Genomic DNA, 23,945 nt, shown 5'->3' on the forward strand with positions numbered 1-23,945 from the left:
CTCGGAGTTAATAAGAATGGTGGAAGAGAACAGGATTATGGGGAGGGGTGGTGTGCATGTAATTAATAATAAATTGGTGTGTGGTGAGGGGGTGCAGCAGAAATGGTTACTCACCATTATAGCATCCAGCTCATTATACTGCAACTTGAACTGAGTTTGGTATGTCTGACCATGCTGCATACCAACAAGGTACAGCCCACTATCTGTAAGCACTGCAAGTAATGGCTTGCTAACACCATCCACAAAATAGGAGCTTCTCACTTTAAACACCTGCAATCACAAGACGGATATTCACAAAATATTTTCTAATAACAACAGCTGAATGTGTAAACCACAGGTACCCAGAAAGTGAACATAAGAACTGAAGCCATAATAGTCAAAAGCTCAATATAACACATTTCATTCTGTTCTTAATGAGTTGTATTATAAGGAGAAGAACAATCACTTAATAACAATATATGAACAAAATCCTACAATAGCAGGTAATAAGTATAACAGTAAAACCATTTTCCTTCGAAAACAAGAGAAAAACACACACACAGTGAGGCAGACAAAGGCCACTTGAATAACATGACTATTTGTAAGGACAGAAGAAAATTCTTGGCTTTAAAGGACATAATGTGATACTGTTAATTTCTTCATAAGTGGTGCGTAGAACAGAATGGAAGTAAACTTTGTTATCTTAAATGAACGGAATAGATTTATAAAACTGATTTAGTAATGTGTTAGAAGATGTGCAAGACAACTGTGTTTTGATGGTCATTTAAGAGAGTTGAATGTCGATGACTTAGGAAAATGAGTTTACTTCAAGGAAATGATTAACTCCTTGATTGCCCAATATGCAGTTGGAACCACACAAATTGAATATTAACAAACATTCACAACTTAATGTAATGTTTCCTTTGTTTATTTCATCTGTACCGAGCTCGATAGCTGCAGTCGCTTAAGTGCGACCAGTATCCAGTAATCGGGAGATAGTGGGTTCAAGCCCCACTGTTGGTAGCCCTGAAGATGGTTTTCCGTGGTTTACCATTTTCACACCAGGCAAATGCCGGGGCTGTACCTTAATTAAGGCCACGGCCGCTTCCTTCCAATTCCTAGGCCTTTGCTATCCCATCGTCGCCATAAGACTTATCTGTGTTGGTGCGACGTAAGGCAAAAAAAAAAAAAAAATATATATATTCATCTGTTTGCATGAAAACTATTAGCCTACAACATGCTTTCATAGTGGTCATATGACTCCTTCCTAAAGTTATTCAGACGTTCTTAATGAGCTGTATGAAAACCAAGAAAGCTGATAGGGTTTTCATTTTGTGGTGAAAGTTGCCAACTTATTAGAGCTGTAGTGTGATTGTATTCCGAAAGATATCATGATTGCACCAGAACTTCTGATTCAGTCTTTGCAAACATACTGAAAGTATTTCAAGACACTAGAAGTGTAGATAATAAAAAAGATGCGAATGATACAAGCCAGTAACCAATGAGGAAAATATAATAAAACATTTTATCAGCCGTGGTACACAATCAGCATGTCAGCACAAAATAATGTCCTACCTATTCTGAACAGATAAGTATAGCAGTTAACCAGTTTGAGTCTCAGTGGTTGAAATGAAAAATTCACTATCAGAATGTTGGCCAGCAAAGTAGGAGAGGTGGTGATATAAAATTTCTAATCACTAGATTGCATGCCAAAAACCTGTATTCAATTCCAAACCTCTCCGCAGTGTTCATATGGAGTGAAGGCATATGGCACTGTTGATGATGGTTCGTCCATTGGATAGAGACATTAAGCCTTGAGCAGACCCCTTGGTGCTATTTGACAGGAATAGGCTATACGCCATCACCAGGTTTCACCCACTCCCTTCCTATCATCATAATTATATAACTTCATTCATTTCTTATAATCACAGCAATGTATCTCCAATGGGGGAGCATTTTTGAAACGGAGAATCATTTCTCCTTTAGCAGGTTAGCAAACTTGATTTGCTAACACGGCGGGGCCACACAGTTTGGTCTGCCACTGCTAAGCAGAGTCCTGGAGGGGCGTGCCATTCCAGCTGATGAGTCCAAATGGCACGTCTGGACGAAACTCTGCATAATGAACACGGCCTAACCACCCAAAAGCTGGTTCTATTGCTGTGATTATAAGATCTGCGGCCGTGAAAGCCTTTTTTGATATTCATTCATTTCATCTCATTTTCTCCTCTGATGAAGCTGACATCAGGCAGGGCATCCGGTCGTGAAAAAACGCTACTTACTTCATGTCCAACCCTATAGAGAAATGGGACAAGGATTGTTGGTTTTCTTGGACACACCTCAGTGCTCCGGCAAATCAAATAATTCACACCTCTCTAATAAAACTCCTTGAGCAGGAAGGTAGCAGCATCTGATCCCACACGACTTGGTTCCATTCCTACAATTGAAGAATTATCATTCTACATATTCTTTTACAAGTTGCTTTACGTCACACAGGCACAGATAGGTCTTATGGTGACGATGGGACAGGAAAGGGCTAGGAGTGGGAAGGAAGCAGCCATGGCCTTAATTAAGGTACAGCCCCAGCATATGCCTGGTGTGAAAATGGGAAACCAAAGAAAACCATCTTCAGAGCTGCCGACAGTGGGATTTGAACCCACTACCTCCCAAATACTAGATACTGGCCACATGTAAGCGACTGCAGCTATCGAGCTCGGTGAATTATCAATCTAAATGGACTAAGCAACATTATTAAGAAATATGAGTTTCCTAATTCTTTTGGGGGTTTATAAGAAGAGGAATTAGGGATTGTAATAATTTATCATGAGAGATTTTTGGTAAATTTCCAACTTCTTTGAAATCATTTAAGAACAGACTACGTAAAGATCTGTTAGGGAATCTGCCACCTGAGCAGCCCTAAATGCAGATCAGTGGTGATTGATTGATTGAAACTAGTGGGATTTGTCATTGCTCCCCCTGTCATTTCCCTCAACTGAATGTGTGGAAAGTCTGCACTAGTCTGTGTGTCCATCGCTATATTGCCAACTTTTTAAAGGTGTCCAAACCACAAAATCAGACAAAAATTTATCCTTTTGAATTCCAACTTTATCTTCATTTTATGACCTTTCCTAATCTTAAAAGCATAACTCCAGCTTATTCATCTTGCCAGTGGCAGCTCGAAACATTCCTTACTTCTAGTCTTCCCAGCAACATTCCTTACACTATTCTTTTGTCAGAAATCACCCAGAACTAATTGCGCTGCTTTCCTCTGGATCTTTTCCAGTTCTTGTATCAAGTAAACCTGGTGAAGGTCCCATACACTAGAACCATACTCTAACTGGGGTCTTACCGGTGACTTTTATGACCGTCACACACTCGCTGCCAACATGCAGGTCCAAACTAAGGCTTCCGGTTTCACCCGAGAACCTGCCTCCACTATCCTTATCCCATCGCTATTGGACTTTTGAGTGAAAAGTGACAGCTGAAGAAAGTACCACTGGCATGGATTTAAGGTGGATCACAGTGTGCCAGGAAGTGACCTACACAATATGATTTTGGAATTGTTCACAAAGGCACATATGCACGAGACATGTGGTATCAAACACCAAAACTCTACCGCTGACTCGAGAAAAGCAGAGCGGCGCCTTCATAGCCAGTCCACATGGCACTTTCTCTTCCACTTCACTAGTCGAACCAAAGCCCATTTTTTCCGCTGAGTAAACCGGTGAGTAATGGTGTTTCAGTAGCATTTCCTCTACTGAGGGCCCACTGCCCTCCTACAAGGTCTTATCCACCTGAAGTCATTGGCCCTTGTAGGGAGTCAGATTATTTTCTGTTGCCTGATATTCAGCATGGAGTTGCCGGCTGTACAGTCTCCTCCATTCTGTAGCAGAACAGATCTATGTTTGGGCAGGCCTATTTAGGATCACTGCTGTCCACCCCAAATGGGAAGCCCATAAAAATGGTGGGCTAAACATCGGAAGTCACACTTTTGTCCAGCGGGGCAACCAAACCCAGCGGGTCACCCCGTATGCGGTCAAAATAATCACCAGTTCAGGGTATACCATCTTTTGGAAGGGTAAGGAGATTGTCATATTCATGGTGTTGGATTTGCCATGAAGAAAAATATAGCTGCTAATCACCAACTTGTCCCAACTGCAATTAATGAAAGACTTATAAGTCCCCGTATACCACTATCCGGAGATAGTTTTATGACTCTCATCTCTGCTTATGCTCCTACATTAGATGCTGATGAAGATGCTAAGAACCAGTTCTATAACTTGCTTTCCACAACCTTCTCCAATGTACCCATTAAAGATAAGCTCTTCCTCCAACGTGACTTCAATGCTAGAGTTGGGAAAATGTGATGGGCAAACAGGAACTCGGTAGCTGCAATGCCAACGGATTGCTGCTTCTCGGTCTATGTAATGAACATTAATTTTCATAATTAATACACAGTTTCACCTATCTAATCACTTCAAGACCACATGGATGCACCCTTGTTCTAGGCATTGGCATATCCTTGATTATTACATCATCACTCCACAATGTGAAAAGAAGGATGTCCTTATCACCAGGACAGCTATAAAAATCAATGATTGCTGGATGGATCACAAGCTATTATTCTGTCGACTTAGGATCAGTCTTTGCCGTAAACCATCCAGGCATCTTTGAACCCCGTCCTGGTAGAAGTTTGATATATCTAAACTATGCGATGGATTCACTGCCATGAATTTCCACAACATAATCTCTGACATGTTGGCAAATGCTCCAGTCAACACAAAAAATGCAGAGCAGGAATGGGCAACACAGTAAGAAGTAATCACTAGAATCAGTGGAGAAAACCGTTGGTTTTGAGAAAAAGGCAAGACAAGACTGGTTTGATGACAACAACAAAGAAATTTTGTATGTCATCAATGCTAAACGAGAAGCCCATCTATCCCTTCTTCAAGATCGATCTTCAGAAGCAAAGAAAGAGCATTTTCTCAAACTCGAGCATAAATGCAAGGGGCAAATAAGAGATATAAATAACAACTGGAGACAGCAGAAAGTTCAGGAACTACAAAGTATGCCTGATGCTCAAGACCTGCATAACTCCTATGCATGAATAAAAGAGTTCCTATGGCCCAACTTGCTCCATATCCAGGGTATTCAAAGCTGTTCATAATGCTACCATTATTACTGATAGTTAAGAAATTCTAGAGCATTTGAAAGAATATTTCTCCACTCTTCTCAATCGAAGTTCAAATGCTGCTGTAGACTTCCTCAATGATGTGACTACATCCCCAACAACCATGGATGGTTCTCCCACCAACATTCAAGGAATTCAATGCTGCTCTCAGCAAACTGAAACCTGGCAAGGGTCCTGCCCAGATAACATTCCTCTGGAATTGATCCACAGTGGAGGCCTACCTCTAATGACCAGACTTCTTACTCTTCAAAAAAGGTGATCATAGTGTCTGTGGCAACTATCATAGTATATCATTCCTATCTATAGCAGGTCAACTTCTTGCTGGAATTTTGCTCAAAAACGCCTGCAGACTATTTCTGAGAGAATCCTACCAGAGTCACACTGCAGTTTCAAACCTCCAGAGGCACAACAGAAATGATCTGTGCAAGGCAATCCAGGGAAAATGCAGAGAGCAACAGACTCCTTTATACTTAGATGACCTGGAAAAGGCTTTTGACTCACTCCCGAGACAAGATATGTGGACAGTGCTGGAACACTGGTTGACCACAGCATTTTGTAGATCTGGTCAAGGCTCTTTATGATAATATGTCTGGGCAAATCATTCATCACAATATTATCTCTGATCCATTTCCAATCACTCACGGATTGAAACAAGGATGTAAGCTTGCTCCAACACTCTTTGCTTTTTACCTACCTGCCATGCTACATGGAACATATACAGACAAGCAAGGTATAAAGGTCAGATATCGCTTTGATGGCAGACTGTTTAATCTGACTAGACTTTGCTCCCAAAATCTCACTAAGATTGCCTCCATTAAAGAACTGCAATATGCAGCTGATGCTGCTGCACCTGCTCTCACACCTGAGAAGCTGCAACAGTCAGTCAATTGTTTCAAGAGTATTTGCAATCATTTTGGTCTCTCCATTAATGTTCAGAAAACCAAAAAACTCACAAAGCCTGCACCTGGGTCAGGCATCCCAGCTTCCAACATCTCCATTGTGGAGACTCCACTGGAGCAGGTCGACAACTTTTTATATCTGGGAAGTATCGCTCTACAAATGCTAACTGCTCACAAGTTGTAGATAGGAGAACTGGTGCTGCCCACTCAGCATTTGGACATTTATCCCATTGTGTCTTCATAATTAAGGACCTTACAGTGCCTACCAAGATCATAGTTTACCTTGTTATTATTACATCAACACCGCTTTATGGTTGTGAAACTTGGACCCTCTACCGTCACGATATAAAAAAGCTAGAATGCGTCCATCTGCAAAAACTTAAGATACATCTTCAACAACAAATGGGAGGACCGTGTCACTAAACAAGCAGTTCTTGAGAAAGTGCATGCTATAAGCATTGAGGCTACTATCAATGGCAACCGTCTCAGATGGATAGGGCGTGTCTGTCGCATGAGTAATACTAGGCTTCCTTGCCAATTCCTGTATGGTGAACTCTGCTCCAGCACAAAACTTCATGGAGCTACTTTGAGGCATTTACAGGATCAGCTAAAGCATACTATGAAAAGGCCTGGAATCAATACTCAATCCATTGTTACTAGCCCAAGTCAAGGCTTCGAAGTGGAGGCCTCGCCCACACATGCTAGACAGGCATTCATGGTTCCTCCACATGGGTGATAAGGTGGTTCAAGTGAAGTGGGGCTGGTGATTGAAGTGAAGGCTCACTGCAGGGTGCTGGAACCAACATATCAACTTGCTCTACGTAGCCGGAACAAGCCACGGGTTGAGAAAGGGGCAATCCCAACGTAGGGGGAAAGTCATGGCTGTGAACTCAGTTATGATAATGCCAAGTGGAGACCACGTGACTAGGCCTACTGAAAGGGGAACAAACCTGGCTAGGTTCGGGCCAGGGGCGGACCGCTAGATGGACGACTGAGGGGTGTGGTCTCTGCTACGGAGAGCCTGAGTTGCGGAAGGACAATATCTGGCTGTATGCCTCACCATGGATGGTGAGAACAACGCTCAGGCCCTAGAGGGGGCAAGAACCCTATGATTGATTGAAATATGGATGCTTATAAAGAACCAATTTCAAAAACTTCGACATCAAGGGAAGCCATGGAAGCTCCAGTAGAGCAGATCCGGGAGCAAGCCCAAGATGAAAGAATGGAGGCAGAAGCCCCAATTGGACAGGCTGTTGCCAACTCAAAACAAGAAATGACAACAGAAGCTCCAGTAGAGCAGACTGCTACCACAGGCAAACCAGGAACGTCCGTAGAGAGAGAACTGAAGATTTCTGCATTGAAAATCAATAGATTTCATATCGATAGATCACCTCGCAACAGTGCATATTACAGGTAAAGGAAGAGAGCGAGGAAGGAAGGCAAAATAGCGGCTGGAACTTGGACGGAGAAGAAGCCAAGGAACAGGGATCAGCGAGAGGCTATCCCTCCACCAACGCAAAAAAAGGCCAAGGTTGGGAGATAGTGTGCCATCAAGTTCGGCTACAAATCCGCCCGCTAAGAAACAGAAAGAAGAGACAGTCATGTACTTTTTGGAAAGACTAAAGGCCTTGGCACACAGAATGCGGGCTGCGACCACGACCAGGAGGTCGTGAAACCAATGCGGTCTGCGATCTGGAGATGTCTCACACACGGCGGCATGCTAGAGCGTGTGGACAGCTAGAAAGGCCACTTGCATTTTGTCAGTAGAAGAGAAACATATTCAAATATGTGGTGTTCTTCTGATGAAGAGGAAATATTAGCATTATTTGTCCTTATGAGAAAGAATAAGAAGCGGAAATGGATTCACGAAATAAATTTGCAACGAGAAAAATTAGGCGAATATCACAGATTATGTTGAGAATTAGAGAGTTTTGAAGATAGATTTTTTACTTACTTTAAAATGTCTCTTGAGTGTTTCGAAATGTTATAAAATCTACTGGAACCGACTATAAAGAAATTCACAACAAACTGGAGGAGGCCTATTCCTGCAAGAGAAAGGCTCGCAATTTGTTTAAGGTAAGTTATTTAAAATAAATAGAATTTACCTTATGAACAAAATTTATTATAAACTGTTAATGATAAAAATTACAAATATTTTGTCTCATGTCATAAAATGGAATGTTTAGATTGGCAAGCTAGGAAAGCTGCCGTGAAGTAAGAGGGTTTGCAGTTTATTGCAGAGCAAAAAAATTAGCTCCACCTTCGTATATGTCTTTTGTATTTAGATTTCCAATCATTGCTGATGTAGGAGGATCAGCTTCCTGCGGTTGAAATTGTTCCATACAAACAGGTTGTTCTGTAGCCGCAGAAGTGCTGTGACCATTGGAGAACCTACCAATCGTTGAACTGGTATCTCTGCTGCTGCTGTAATCACGATAGAATCTTTCATCTGAGACCAGTGAACTCCAACAGGAAGTACTTGAAGAATATGAATAATGTTCATCGATTTCTTCCAGTTCAGCATTACCAAAGAGCTCAGCTAACTGTATTTTCAGTTTAACCTGTCTCCTCGGCAAGAAAGTTTAAATGTTGCAGCATAGCTCATTAAAAGATTATCTATTTCGTCAGGCTGACGTTTTGAGGCGTTTTTCGTATCAAAATAATTTATCAGTTGTTTGACGTCATCACTCTGCTCTTTAGAATTTTACTTCCTGTTTGGGGGTTGGAGCGTTTGTGTAGAGAGTGATTGCTGTTCTTCAGTCACAGGAATATTACTCGCTGAAGGGGCTGCACTATTCGTTTGGGAAACTTTCATAGCCCCGATTTCTGATGTTGGGTTTTGGGATGGAACATTTGATTTTTGTTGAAGGCCTTACAAATGAATCATCCAGGAACTGCAGGTGGCTGTTCCATGGCCATTTCTTATATTTAATATATGCAGCAGAACCCGTACTTCCTTTATCCAGCTTTTTATATTTGATGTAGCAGTCTCCACTTGTTTTTTACGGAATCTCCTGAAACAATGGAAAACTGGATAAAATTGCAATAGGCTAATTAATTTTTCGTCACATTTGTAAAGTTGTATTTCCAAAATAAATAAATTACCTCAGTCGCAAGTTTGGGGACCCTCAAACCCGCATTGAAGTTCTTACGTTTTTTGTTTTATCAATTTATTGCCTGACAAGACAAGACCCTACTTAAAAATTTTACTATTTAATCATTGATTGACTTCCGTCGTTTCCTGACGATTCATCTTATATTTTGTACGGTGATATTTCCTAATATAATGTTAAGTAAATGAATATTTTGCCACTTGTGATACAGACATTTTTTGTTTCAGGTATTTGGCAACCAGCGATTCCTGCCAAACTATTGTGTTTTCCTTTCGAGTTGGGCATTCAACTGTCTCAACAATTACAAAGGAAGTCTACAAAGAGATTTGGAATGTACTGCAGCCCTTATACCTACCTACGCCAACCGCCGAAACCTGGAAACGAGCTGAGACCGGATTTCGAGAAATGTGGAACTTCTCCAATTGTGTAGGGAGCATCAACGGGAAATATGTAAAAATAAAAGGTCCACCCAATAGCGGTTCAAATTATTTCTGCTATAAACAATATTTTTCTGTAGTTCTTCTGGCTATAGTTGACTCCTTATACAAATTCCTAGTAGTGGATATTGGCAGCTATGGGAGGCTGAGTGACCATGGTATTTTTGAAAACTCGTCCTTTTACCGTGATTTCCTTGTTGGAAAAAAAATTCTGCCTGCAAAGCCTCTACCAGGGATGAATTTACCAGTCCCTCACGTATTAGTTGGAGATGAAGGGTTTGGATTACACACATTCTTAATGCGCCTCTTTCCCAAGACTGCTGCTCACAATGACCCACATAAAAAACAATTCAACCGACAACTCTCCAGGGCTCAACGAGTTGTGGAAAATTGTTTTGGTATACTAGTTCAAAAAGGGCGTATCCTTCAAAGACTTATAGAAACTGACGTCGACACAGTGGTGCTCATTGTCCAAGCCTGTTGTTTACATAATTACATTATTAAGACTTGGGACGTAACCGCTGAAGTAGAAAATCAAGAGGGAAACGGCACACGCTTTACTTCCTCAAACACCAAGTAACCGTAGAGCAAACAACGCTGCCCTGGAAGTTCGCCAATACTTTGTGAACTATTTCATCAATAATTGAAAGACACCTGAACTATTGTAAACAATAATGAAAGGTACAATATTTTTTTAATGATTTGACCAAAGGGTTCGCTTTTAGATAACCTGACAAAACATTGCACCTCTATCCAGTCTAAATTAAGATCTACTTATAGTTAAAATAATTATATTATTAGTAATTATTTGGTAGAACAATTTACATACAATGATAATTAAACAAGATGTTATGAAAATTTAAAGTTGAAAATATAATACATTTTTCATTGTACTTACCGCCTGAGTACGATGCACGTCCTATCTCCCTCCACTTTTCTGTCTTCTTGTCGCCATTTATGTATTCAACATGTCCTCGCTCATATAAAAATGGGTATTTTTTCACCTCTTCGATATGTCCTTCCGTGTCCATTTCAAGAAAGAACGCAATACACTATGTGGGCAACAGACCCGAAACACAACTGATCGCAGCCTGTTACGTCCTGGATGAGATCGTTGTCGCAGACCAGAGTGTGTGTGACAGAGATGATACAATATTACGAAACTCTGTTTGGCATCCAGCCCGCTGCGGGAAGAGTTCGCAGAACGTGGTCACAGCCCGCATTCTGTGTGCCAAGGCCTTAACTTCAATCAAGGTAGCAATAATACCTAAAGATATGAAGGAACTTACATCTTCTCTGATAGCGCAAATGAAACCACTGTCGGACGGATGCCTTCCAGGCATCCTCGAGTCTCCAAGGCTGAAAAGTGGAGCAATGGTACTGATCTGTGCAAATTTAGAAACTCAAAGCTGGCTGGAACAGACAGTGGCCAAATGCAACCCTTGGGAAGGGGAGAATTTGGAGGTGGCAGAAGCCAGGAAGGTGCTGAATACTACAAAGGTCACCACCAAGTTTCCTCCTCCATTTGACAAGATGAAGGCTGATGATGTGCTTGTCAGAATACATCAACATGACACCAAACTTCCGACGAAGGAGTGGAAAGTGCTAAATGCAACAACTACTGGCGACACAGGAAGGACAATTGTTTTGGCTCTTAATGAAAGAGAATTTGAAGAGCTCAAGAAGAGAGGCCTTAAGGCCAAGCTTGGACTAGGGCGGATACAATTTCAAGTAATTAAGGGAAAAACAAAACCTAGCGTTGGCAAGGATGGTTCTACAGGCCAAACTAGAACATAAAAATCAGTTGTGGCTAATATCGTCAGGAAGTTCAAGTCCGAGGCTATCGATGTGGCTCTTATACAAGAGCCCTGGGTATTTAAGGGCAGAATAGCAGGACTGGAAGATTCTGGAGTTAAGCTAATGTACAATACTACATCAAATATGCCTAGAACATGTTTACTTGTGAGCAGAAAACTAAAATGCCTTCTGTTGCAGGAACATTGTTCAGAGGACTTAGTGGCAGCCAAGATAAAACTTGGAAATTGGGAAGGTCCCAGAGAAATAACCATGGGCTCTGAATACCTCCCATGTGACTCAACTAATCTGCCCCACCAGAAGAAGTTGAGAACCTAATTTGCAATGCAAAGAGGAAAGGCAAAACACCTAGTCCTTGGAGCAGATGCAAATTCACATCACACAGCATGGGGCAGCATGAACTGCAATGCAAGAGGTGAGTCTTTACTAGAGTTTATTATTAGAACTGAGTTGACGATACTAAACCTAGGAAACAAGCCTACATTTATAAACAAAAATCGTAGGGAGGTAATAGACATTACACTAAGCACTACGCATATTGCAAACTTTATTTATAAGCACTATGCATATTGCAAACTTTATTTAAGACCGGAAGGTGCTGAGGAACCATCATTCGCAGACCACCAGCACATCCAATTTGCAATAGATGCGAGACTATGTGGGACTGAGATGTACTTACTTACTTACTTACTCCATGGCCCTACGGTCCTTTAAGGACCTTGGCCTCCTTGACCACAGCTCTCCAGTCGTCCCGGTCTTCAGCACGCCTATGCCACCTCCTGACTCTAACGGTCCTCAGATCAGTCTCCACATCCTCCAGCCATCTCATCCGGGGCCGACCTCTCCTTCTCCTGCCCCCAGGGTGTCCTGTCAGTGCTTTCCTTGGAAGTCTTTCCCCCTCCATCCATTGTACATGCCCCAGCCATCCAATTCGTCTCATTTTGATTGATGTCACCAAGTCCGGCTCCTTATACAATAATCTTATTTCTTCATTTGTTCTGATTCTCCATAAATCTCCCTCCTTCACCGGTCCAAATATCTTCCTCAGTATTTTCCTTTCCCACACATTTAATCTCCTCTCTGTGGCCTCAGTCAATACCCATGCCTCACTCCCATACATAAGCACTGGTTTAATTATTGTTTTGTAGAGAGTCAGTTTTAATTTCCTGCTTAAGTTTTTACTTCTCAGAAGGGGATTCAGTGCCCTGTAGGATCTGTTGGCAGCCTTAATTCGATTTACAATATCTGCCTCAACTTTATTTTCTGATGTTATTACTGAGCCAAGATATGTGAAGCTATCTACTGCTTCAAAGGTGTAACCATCCACTTGGTGTTTTTCAGTGTTCCTCCCATTTCTCTCTGTTACCATATATTTAGATTTAGCCTCACTTATCTCCAAGCCCAAGGACCCAGCCGCATCTTTCAGCTCCCTCAAGGCAGTTGTAAGTGCCTCGTTACTTCTAGCAGATATCACCACATCATCTGCATAAGCCAAAATTTGGATCAGTCTATCGTAAATATTACCACCCGGATTAGTAGTTACTGATCTTACAGCTTTCTCCAACACTAGATTAAATAACACTGGTGATAAGGGGTCTCCCTGCCTTAGGCCTTCTTCGGTTCTGAAAGATCTTGACAGACTTCCCTGCACTTTTACCTGACTTCTGCTGTTCTCCAGGGTCATCTTAGTCAATTTTATTAACTTCTGTGGAAATTTAAACTCCTTCATAGTTTCCCACAATTTCGATCTCTTAACTTTGTCATAGGCTTGTTTAAAATCTATAAAAAGATGCCCTAGTCGAACGTTGTATTCATATGTCTTTTCCAGAGTCATTTTCATGGTGAAAATATGGTCCATCGTCGATCTTCCAGGTCTGAAACCAGCTTGGTACTCCCCTATAATTCTTTCCGCTCTACTACTCACTCTCTTTGTTATGGCTGTAGAGAGGATTTTGTATACTACACTCAGTAAGGATATACCTCGATAATTCTTGCATTGCATGCGTGACCCCTTCTTATGTATAGGACATATATTTGCTAGTGCCCAGTCCTCCGGCACTGTACCTGTTTCCCATACCTTTTTAATTATCTTGTGTATTTTCTTCACCAACACTTCTCCTCCATGTTTTACCATTTCTGCTGTTATGAGGTCATTCCCTGGGGCTTTATTGCTCTTCAATTGTTTTATAATATCTCTTATTTCTTCAATTGATGGTGATCCCATATCGTCTTCATCCTCATCTCCATTCTCCTCATCCATCTCTTCCTCCTCACACTCATCTCCATATTCACCCTCCTCATCTCTCTCTGAAGTTTCCATACGGTCTGATCCTTCTTTTTCTTCATTTATTGGTCTGACAGAAAGTAATGTTTCAAAATGTTTTGCCCGTTTTTCCAGAATTCGTTCTTTCCCAACAATGAGTCTATCAGTCTCATCCTTAAGCATATTCACTCTGGGTTGATATCCCTTCTTTACTTGTCCAACCCCATGGAAGAATTTTCTGCCTTGTTTGTTTTCAAAATTCTTCTGCATTTCATCCACTCTCTCCTTTTCTTCTATTGTTTTCTTGTTCCTTATCAATGTCTTTGCTATTCTCCGTTTCTCTTTAAAAACTGCAATATTATTTCGAGTGGGTCTCTGTGGCATTCTTTGTCGGGCAAGATTTCTCTCTTCCAGAACCTTATCCACTTCTTCGTCATGCCATTTATTTCTACTCTGTTTCCATCTCTCTTCAAGTACTTCCTGCGCCGTTGTATTTATTGCTAGCTTGGTTTCCTCACACACTGTGTTGATGTTCACATCTCCGTTTCTGCCCATCTGTAGCTTTCTTTGCAGCCGGTCTCTATACTCTTTCTCCTTCTCATCCCTTAACAGTTCTACATTATAGATCTTGCTCTGCTCAGCTCTGTCCCTGGGTTTAATTGCCAGTCTTTCTCGGAACTTGATCCTCACCAGAATGTGATCTGAATCGCTGTCTGCACCACGCATGCTTCTCACATCCATTATATTGGAGGCATGTCGCGCATCTATCAGCACAGGGTCTATCTGGTTCTTTGTCAAACCATCCGGTGATATCCATGTCACTTTATGAATCTCCTTATGGGGAAAACATGTACTCTTAATCATAAGCTCCTTGCTAAAGGCAAAGTCAATCAATTTCCACCCATTTTCATTTGATTCTTGGTGTTTACTATGATATCCTCCCACTGGGTGGTTTTCTTTCTCTTTGTTTACTTTGGCATTATAATCCCCTAGGACAACTTTAACATCATACTTGGGCAACTTGTCATATACTTGCTCCATTTTTTCATAGAAATGTTCTTTCTCTTCCTCATCGGCATCCTCTGTTGGTGCATGGACACTAATTAGTGATATGTTGGCAAATCTCCCTCTCAATCTTAACCGGCATAGTCTGGGGCTTATTGCTTCATATTCAATCACATTATGACTGACCGATTTCTTGACCATAAACCCTGTTCCTATTCTATTTTCTTCCTCCCTACTATTGAACAAAATGTAGTGCTGTAGATCTGTCACCTCGATTGTCTTCCATCTTATCTCCTGTAATGCTGCCACATCTATCTGATATTTAAGTAATTCCTCCTCCAATTTTCTACTAGCCCCGGCCTGAAAGGTACTTCTCACATTCCATGTTCCAATATATCCGTATCGTTGCCATTTAGCGCGCTTTAGTCGCCGTAAGTTTGGGACCGTCCGGTTATCTTGATTTGGTTTCTGAACAATATGTAGTTTTGTGGTAGTGGAGTTGTTAGCCCCACGTACCAACCCCCAACCTGGAGGACCAGGATATCACTCTTAGTCTGGATCATCACCTTAGACCTGTCCGGCTTGGGTGGCCCTACCAGGAGCATATGCTCCCACCGGCATAGCTCTAAGGATCATTTGAACACGCAAGACTCCAAAACACCCGGCAAAATGTATTTTGCCTTCGTCAAGGTGGTGATACCATTGGGAGGACTGAGATGTACACAGATCCAAAAAGAACTAACAGGGAAAGATACAGAGAAGTTCTAGGGAAAGCTGTACAAAAAATTCCAACTAATGTGAGATGACAGAAAGAACTGGATGAGGCAGTGGAACTATTAGAAGAGGCCATTATAGACTCATTCCATGACGACTGTCTCCTCAAAGAAAAGGAAAAAGTAAGGTGGTGGAACAACAAACTAGCCAAAATGAAAAAAGAGGTTAGGATGTTGTAGAGAATATCATCTAGAAATGGTATGTGGGACGTATATCATAGGAAACTCTGAGTATAACCTAGAGACAAGGAAAACGAAAAGAAAATCTTGGAGACTGTTCTGTACAAAAGTGGAATCACACACTGAAACAGCAAGGCTCCAGAAGGTTCTTAAAGTAACCCATATAAATCAGGTGGAGAGACTGGAGAAACCAGATACGTTGTTTACTCAGGCGGGGAAGAAGACGCTGGAGATGCAAATGGCATGTCACTTTCCTGAGGCTGAGGAGATGACAGAAGAAGAAATGGTTGGAACAGAGACCGGAGCTCAAAGAGCAGACTGGAACTGTGCCAACAGAATAATAAAACATAACCATGTAAAATGGGCAATCGATACGTTTCACCCAATAAAGGCTCCGGAGCCAGATGAGATACTTCAGATTCCCCGACAGGAAGGATGGGAGATACCCGTCAATGACCTGACGGACCTCTTCAGAGCTAGTCTAGCTTTAGGGTATGTGCCGAAATCATGTTCTGAAGCTAAAGGAGTATTCATACCTAAGCCTGGAAGGGCAAACTTTTTTCTTTTTTGCTACACAGGTAGGTCTTATGGCGACGATGGGATAGGAAGGAAGCGGCTGTGGCTGTAATTAAGGTACAGCCCCAGCATTTGCCTGGTGTGAAAATGGGAAACCAGGGAAAACCATCTTCAGGGCTGCCGACAGTGGGGTTCGAACCCACTATCTCCCGATTACTGGATACTGTCCGCACTTAAGCGACTGCAGCTATCGAGCTCTGTTATGAAGGGCAAACTATGCCCAAGCCAAAACATACAGACCATTATGTTTAACCTCCTTCATGCTTAAAGCACTGGAGAAATTTCTGGATAAATACATCAGAAGAACGGTGCAATTGAACTCAACGTTACATGAAAATCAGTTTGCATATAGAACTGGCAGATCCACTGAAGTAGCACTCCACCAGTTGGTTTGTAAACTAGAGGAAAGTCTAGAATTTAAAGAAATTGCAATGGCAGCATTTCTAGATATAGAAGAAGCCTTCAGCAATACAACCTATGACTATGATCAAAGTATCGGAAAAGAGTAAGGTGAGTAAAACCATCGTCAAATGGGTTAAATCCATGTTAGATGGAAGGAAGAAAAAGGCAACCCTGTTTGAAGAAGCGCTGATGGTTAGGGCCATCCGAGGCTGAACTCAGGGAGGAGTTCTTTCGCCTCTGCTGTGGAACCTCATGGTGAACAAAATCATAGCTATCTCAACGAACAGGGTTTCTACACATAAGGATACACAGATGACCTAGTGATTGTGGTTCGAGGTAAGGTGATGAGTGTTATACAGGACCTCGTGCAAAGATCACTCAACCTTGTGGAGAACTGGTGTCGGGAAGAACAAGCCTCGCATCTATTGCAAACTGGATGTGCTGGTGGCCTGCCAATGATGGTTCCTCCAGCACCTTCCAGTCTTAAATAAAGTTTGCAATATGTGTAGTGCTTAGTGTAATGTCTATTACCTCCCTATGATTTTTATTTATAAATGTAGGCTTGTCAACCCGAACAAGAAGGAGAAAATTAGAGGGAAAGAGATCACTGAAGCTCTTTGGGCAAGATATATTATGGAAGAACAGGCACTGCACCTATGTGTAGTGTTAGATTAAAATCTAACCTGGAATCCATATATAAAAAGGAACATAACCCGGGCCAAGAACTTGCTGTATGCATGTAAAAGAGCCATTGGGAAGACATGGGGCCTAGGACCATCAATGGTAATATGGATACACACAATGATCATTAGACCATTGATGGCCTATGCTGCAATCATCTGGTGGCAGAAAGTAAATCAAGGAAAAGTCAGCAGTAGATTGGATAGCCTACAGAGAATGGCATGCATAGCCATAACTGGGGCTATGAGAACTACACCGACAGAAGCCTTGAATATTTTACTAGACCTCCCATAACTATGCAATTTCATAAAAGGACAGGGTAGAATGAGTTCATATAGATTAGCAATATCACAGTGCTGGAATGCACAAAGACATTTTTGTTCTGTACTTAACATCTCTTCAACATATACTAAATGTACGTAACACGACCTAACCGGTTGAAAGTCGGTTTCGATTCCTTCGATTTCTCCTTACTTCCACAACCTTTCTTAACTCTATTTCTTTCCAACCAGCAGTTCCTCCTTAATCCCTTTATTTCTCAGTTATAAGCCCTCCCCTGCGAACCATGTGACCTTGCTGCGGTGGAAAGGCTTGCACGTCCCAATGAAGCAGATAGCCAAGCCGTAGGTGCAACCATATTGGATGGGTATCTGTGTGAGACCAGACTAATGAATGGTTCATCAAAAGGGGGGTAGCAGCCTTTTGGAAGTTACAAAGGCAGCAGTATAGATGATTGACTGATATGGCCTTGTAATAATACTCAACAGCTGTGTTGATACTGCTACACGGTGAAAGCAACGGGAAACTACAGCCGTAACTAACTCCTGAGGACATGCAGCTCTCTCTCTGTATGAATGATGTACTGATGATGGCTTCCTCCCAGGTAAAATATTCCGGAGGTAAACTAGTCGACCATTCGGATCTCCGGGTGGGGACTACACGAAAGGGAGCGATTATCAGGAAGATGAATACCGACATTCTGCGAGTCGGAGTGTGGAATGTTAGAAGTTTGAATCGTTGTGGTAGGTTAGACAATCTGAAAAGGGAGATGGATAGATGTAGTTGGTATAAGTACGTTGGCAAGAAGAACAGGACATTTTTCAGACGACTACAGAATTATCAACACAAAATCAAATAGGGGAAATGCAGGAGCTGATTTAATAATGAATAAGAAAATAGGGCAGCGGGTAAGCTACTACGACCAGCATAGTGAAAGAATTATTATCAAGATAGACACCAAACCAATGGCCACCACAATAGTGCAGGTCTATATGCCTACTAGTTCAGCGGATGAGGAAATCTAAAGAATATATGAAAAGATAAAAGATTTAATACAATATGTAAAAGGTGATGAGAATCTAAATGTGATGGGAAAGACTGGAATGCAGTGGTAGGCCAAGGAAGAGAAGGTAATACAATAGGAGAATTCGGAATGGGACAAAGGAACGAAAGAGGAAGTCGGCTGGAAGAATTCTGCACTGATCATAATTTAGTCCTTGTCAATACTTGGTTCAAACATCACAAACGACGGCTGTATACGTGGACGAGACCTGGAGACACTGGAAGGTATCAAATAGACTTCATTATAATTAGGCAGAGATTCAGAAACCAGGTGTTGGATTGCAAAACTTTCCCAGAAGCAGACATGTTGGATTGCAAAATTTTCCCAGGAGCAGACATGGACTCTGACCACAACTTGCTGGTCATGAAATGCCATCTCAAGTTGAAGAAATTGACGAAAGGAAGGAATGCAAGGAGATGGGTTCAAGACAAGTTTAAAGAAAAGAGTGTGAGGGATTGTTTAAGGAACATGTTGCATAAGGACTAAATGAAAAGGCTGAAAGAAACACAATAGAGGTAGGGTGGATAATCATGAAAAATGAAGTCAGTACGGCTGCTGAATGTTAGGAAGGAAGAAAAGATCAACTAAGAATCAGTGGATAACTCAGGAGATACTAGACCTGATTGATGAACGGCGAAAATACAAGAATGCTAGAAATTAAGAGGGCAGAAAAGAATACAGGCGATTACAGAATGAAGTGGATAGAAACTGCAAGATAGCTAAGGAAGAATGGCTGAAGGAGAAGTGCGAGGATGTTGAAGGTTGTATGGTCCTAGGAAACAAAGATGCTACATACATGAAAATTGAGGAAAACATTGGAGAAAGGAAAACTAGGTGTATGATTATTAAACGCTCAGATGGAAAACCACTTCTAGGGAAAGAAGATAAGGCAGAAAGATGGCAGGAACTACAACAGCTGTATCAAGGTAAAAACATAGATGATTTAGTTCTGGAACAAGAAGAGGCTGTTGATACTGATGAAATGGGAGACCCAAATCTGAGGTCAGATTTTAACAGAACTTTGAGAGACCTAAATAGCAACATGGCACCTGGAACTGATAATATTCCCTCTGAATTACTGACTGCCTTAGGAGAAACAAGGGTGGCAAGGTTATTCCATTTATTATGTAAGATATATAAGACAGGAGAAGTGCCATCCGATTTTCAGCAGAATGTTGTTGTACCTATTGCCAAGAAAGACGGTGCTGACAAGTGTGAAAAGTACCGCTCCATTAGTTTAGAATCGCATGTCTGCAAAATTTTAACACGTATTATTTACAGAAGAAAGGAAAGACAAGTTTAAGCTGAGTTGGGAGATCAATTTGACTTCAGAAGAAATGTAGGAACATGTGAAGCAATCCTGACTTTATGTCCGATCTTAGAGGATCGAATTAAGTAGGACAAGCCCACGTACATTGCGTTCATAGATCTAAAAAAGGCATTCAGTAATGCTTATTGACCAAGCTATTTACTATTCTGAAAGTGATTGGGACCAGACACTCAGAATGAAGAATTATCTACAATCTGTATAAAAATCAGTCTGCAGTGATAAAAATCGAGGGCATTGAAAAAGAAGTAACAATCCAGAAAGGAGTGAGACAAGACTGCAGTTGGTCTCCCCTCCTTTTAAATGTTTACACAGAACAGGCAGTAAAGGAAATCAAAGGGGAATTTGGAAAGGGAATCACAATCCAAGGAGAGAAAATCAAAACCTTGAGATTTGCTGATGATATTGTTATGTTATCTGAGACTGCAGAAGATCTCGAGAAGTTGCTGAATGGTATGGATGAAGTCTTGGGTAAGGAGTACAAGATGAAAATAAATAAGTCCAAAACAAAAGTAATGGAGTGCAACTGAACGAAGGCAGGTGATGCAGGAAATATTAGATTACAAAATGAAGTCTTAAAGGAAGTAGATGAATATTGTTACTTGGGTAGTAAAATAACTAACGATGGCAGAAGTAAGGAGGACATCAAATGCAGACTAGCACAAGCAACAAAGAGCATTCTTAAGAAAAGAAATTTGCTCACTTCAGACATTGATATAGGAATGAGAAAGATGTTTCTAAAGACTTTCATCTGGAGCGTAGCATTGTATGGAAGTGAAACATGGACGATAACTAACTCAGAAAGAAAGCAAGAGCATAGAATAGAAGCTTTTAAAATGTGGTGTTACAGAAAAATGCTGAAGGTGAGGGGACAGATCGAATCATGAATGAAGAGATACTGAATCAAATTGGTGAGAGGAAAACAATTTGGCTAAATTTGACGAGAAGAACAGATAGAATGATAGGACACATCATAAGACAGCCAGGACTTGTTCAGTTGGTTTTGCTAGTGGCTTTACGTCACACCGACACAGATAGGTCTTATGGCAACGATGGGATAGGAAAGGCCTCGGAGTTGGAAAGAAGCGGCTGTTAAAGTACAGCCCCAGCATTTACCTAGTGTGAAAATGGGAAACCACAGAAAACCATCTTCAGGGTTGCCGACAGTGGGATTCGAACCCATTATCTCCCAGATGCAAGTTCACAGCCGCGCGCTCCTAACCGCACAGTCAGTTGGTTTTTGAAGGAAGTGTAGGCGGTAAGAATGGTAGGGGTAGACCAAGGTATGAATATGACAAGCAGATTAGAGCAGATGTACGATGCAATAATATGTAGAAATGAAAAGGTTAGCACAGGATAGAGTGGCATGGAGGGCTGCATCAAACCAGTCTATGGACTGATGACTCAAACAACACCATAATATAATTATATATAGTTTATTTATAATTACATAATTTTATTTACATATTATGGAAAAACCAGTCTATCACATGAAATCCGTGAACAGTCATGTCAGAACTAGCTGAGCAACGGCCAACTTGATGAGTACTTCTGGCCTGCTACACTTGACAGTTCCATAGGGATGGCATCACATATTTAGTGCAAGGCTATGGAGGTATGAGTCTAGTTTTCATGGTGGTTTAGTAGCACCATGTTGTTATTTTAACATTATTAGAGGTGTTCATTCATGTTTTCAAGTGATAACTGTATGAAAAAACATCAGTAAAAGATGTATTTTCAGCAACAGTATTACGCCCTCCCTGCGTCCAGGTCAATCAACGTAAAAGATTCCCAGCCAGTTTCTCAGGGGTTCATGAATTTTCAGTTTAGTTTAACGTGGGATCCGAAAAAGACTTTGACGCATCGATACCTCGTTACTCATTTTCAACCTTCATGATGGACGTCTCCATCCGACGCATCAACCGTGATATTCCAACTTAAAGAAACACAGTAACTTATCTTATATAAATTCATAAATTTCTCAAATAATTATTTTTTAACTAGGACTATTTATTTACAAAATAAAATACACAAAGAAAAGAAATATCTGAAGAGAAAAATAATGATATTATCTGCATAATGATTACCAAACTGATTATATGCTGCTGAACAGCTGATCCCCTTTTTATAAAATATGCTATCTGTTCGGGGCGTCGACCTATAGAGATCTTTTGACCCTACTTGCACCATGTGATATGAACCTGCGCGTTATTGGAATGGAGGAAATGTAGAGTGTTGAATGTGAGGAAAGGTACATTAAGGACGACACAAACACCCAGTCCCCAGGCCAGATATATTAATCATTTACAATTAAAAATCCCTTACCCAGCCAGGAATCGAATCCAGGGCCGCGGGGTGACAGACAGACGCATTGCTCCCTACACCGCGGGGACGGACAGCTGATCCCTTACATTACAATAGTATCATTCTGTTTGCTGTCATCTTTCACTCATGATCAATTGAAATAGGCAAACTTTCATCTTCATACTGTAACAGTAAATGTGGTACTTCGGTAGACATGAGACGCAGGGCATGTACCATTCGTTGAAATGCGTACAGAGGGAGAGGGTTTGTTTAGAAATAAATCTTAAAATTTTTCCTCTGAGTTAATTAATCAATTCAAAGTCATGTCACCTCTGTACAGCAGATACAGTAGAAAATGTTCCTCGTAATAGGGCTGGCGATGTCCTTGGATTCCGGCAGCTCCTCCTTTTCCCATACCAGTGAACCACCATTCCTCCCCCGATGGAAGTTCTAGAAGATCCATTCGACATCTTGAAGATCCATACGGTGCTGATGAAGGGCGTTGAGGTAGTCCTCGTGAATGATGAACGTGAAAGAACATCGTTAAGCCTTGGGGCGAGTTAATGCAAAGACTGCTTCTGCACACATGAGAGGAAAGTTTATCAATGGTTTTAACAAGGTTCAAACACGAAAAAAAAAAAAAAAAAAATGTATCTCTGAGAGTTTATCACACAGTGAAATGTCACTAAATTTTGTCCCGTGTTAAATGAAAAGAAGGCCACTAGACTCGAATGAGCATGTAAGTTTAATACTCATAAAAATAAAAGTCCACTCGAAACTTATCGTCGAATTTCAACAGAGTCACTTGAAGTTTGTGGCACTTGGCATAATGTAAAGTAATGCCGCACGACTTAGTTCTCAGTTTGAAACACTGTTCAACGTAATTTAATTGGATTAGAAAATAAAGATGTTTCACTCGTGAATTCGAACTCATTCACGTATTGATAATAACATGAAATTAAAAGACGAAATTAATCATGTATTGACAGTCCTCGGTTCGACTGTTCGTAAAATCGAAACGCACAACTAAATGTTCGTAGAATTGAAACGTGCTGTTTAGTATAATTGAAATGCACAGTTCACACATGCACAGTTCACAGTTCATGACCTAAAGTTCTTGAAAAGGTAAATTAGTGACGTAATCATGCTTGCAATCGAGTAAATCTGGATTAAAACACAGTCTCATTAACTTGAAGTATTTAGTACTCTGTAAGGAGCAAACTGTCCTACGTCCTGTCCATAACATTAAACTTCAAATTACGAGCACTCGAAAACATTCGCAAGTCTTAGACACTCGTGTAGAATAAACAGTCACTTGATAATGTTCAGACGAAGCACAATTTATATCACGTCCCGTCGGAGTAAAAGTTTATCACTCACAGTATAAAGAAATCCGTACAAGTCCATATTCGACGCGATTGGGTTAAAGTCCACGGACTCGAAGATTGATAGCCGCTTCACGCTAGATCACGGTCCTCGCGAACCGACTGTATGAACTCCACTGCCTAGTGTGCACATACACACTCTGGCCACACACTCAGGCCACACACTGCTCTGCTGAGCGAAGCAGTACTGTATTTATATCTGATCCGGGCCTTCACATCTCGTTCCATAACTTCGTCGCCTCATGTCAGATTTACGTGAAACTTTGCAGGAACGTA

At 41.2% G+C, this 23,945-nt stretch overlaps 1 protein-coding gene across 4 annotated transcripts in view; it reads right to left on the bottom strand.

Annotated features, from left to right (window-relative positions):
* The window catches only part of prd1 (pruning defect 1), a 256,253-nt gene that overhangs the window by 149,258 nt on the left and 83,050 nt on the right, over positions 1 to 23,945 (bottom strand). For all 4 annotated transcript variants that reach the window (XM_067150112.2, XM_067150110.2, XM_067150109.2 and 1 more), the window contains one exon: positions 115 to 270. In XM_067150112.2, coding sequence (XP_067006213.2) covers positions 115 to 270 — 156 coding nt within the window. The remainder of the gene's footprint in view (positions 1 to 114; positions 271 to 23,945) is intronic.

Source organism: Anabrus simplex, chromosome 6, assembly GCF_040414725.1.
Source record: "Anabrus simplex isolate iqAnaSimp1 chromosome 6, ASM4041472v1, whole genome shotgun sequence".
Classification (NCBI taxonomy): Eukaryota; Metazoa; Arthropoda; class Insecta; order Orthoptera; family Tettigoniidae; genus Anabrus; species Anabrus simplex.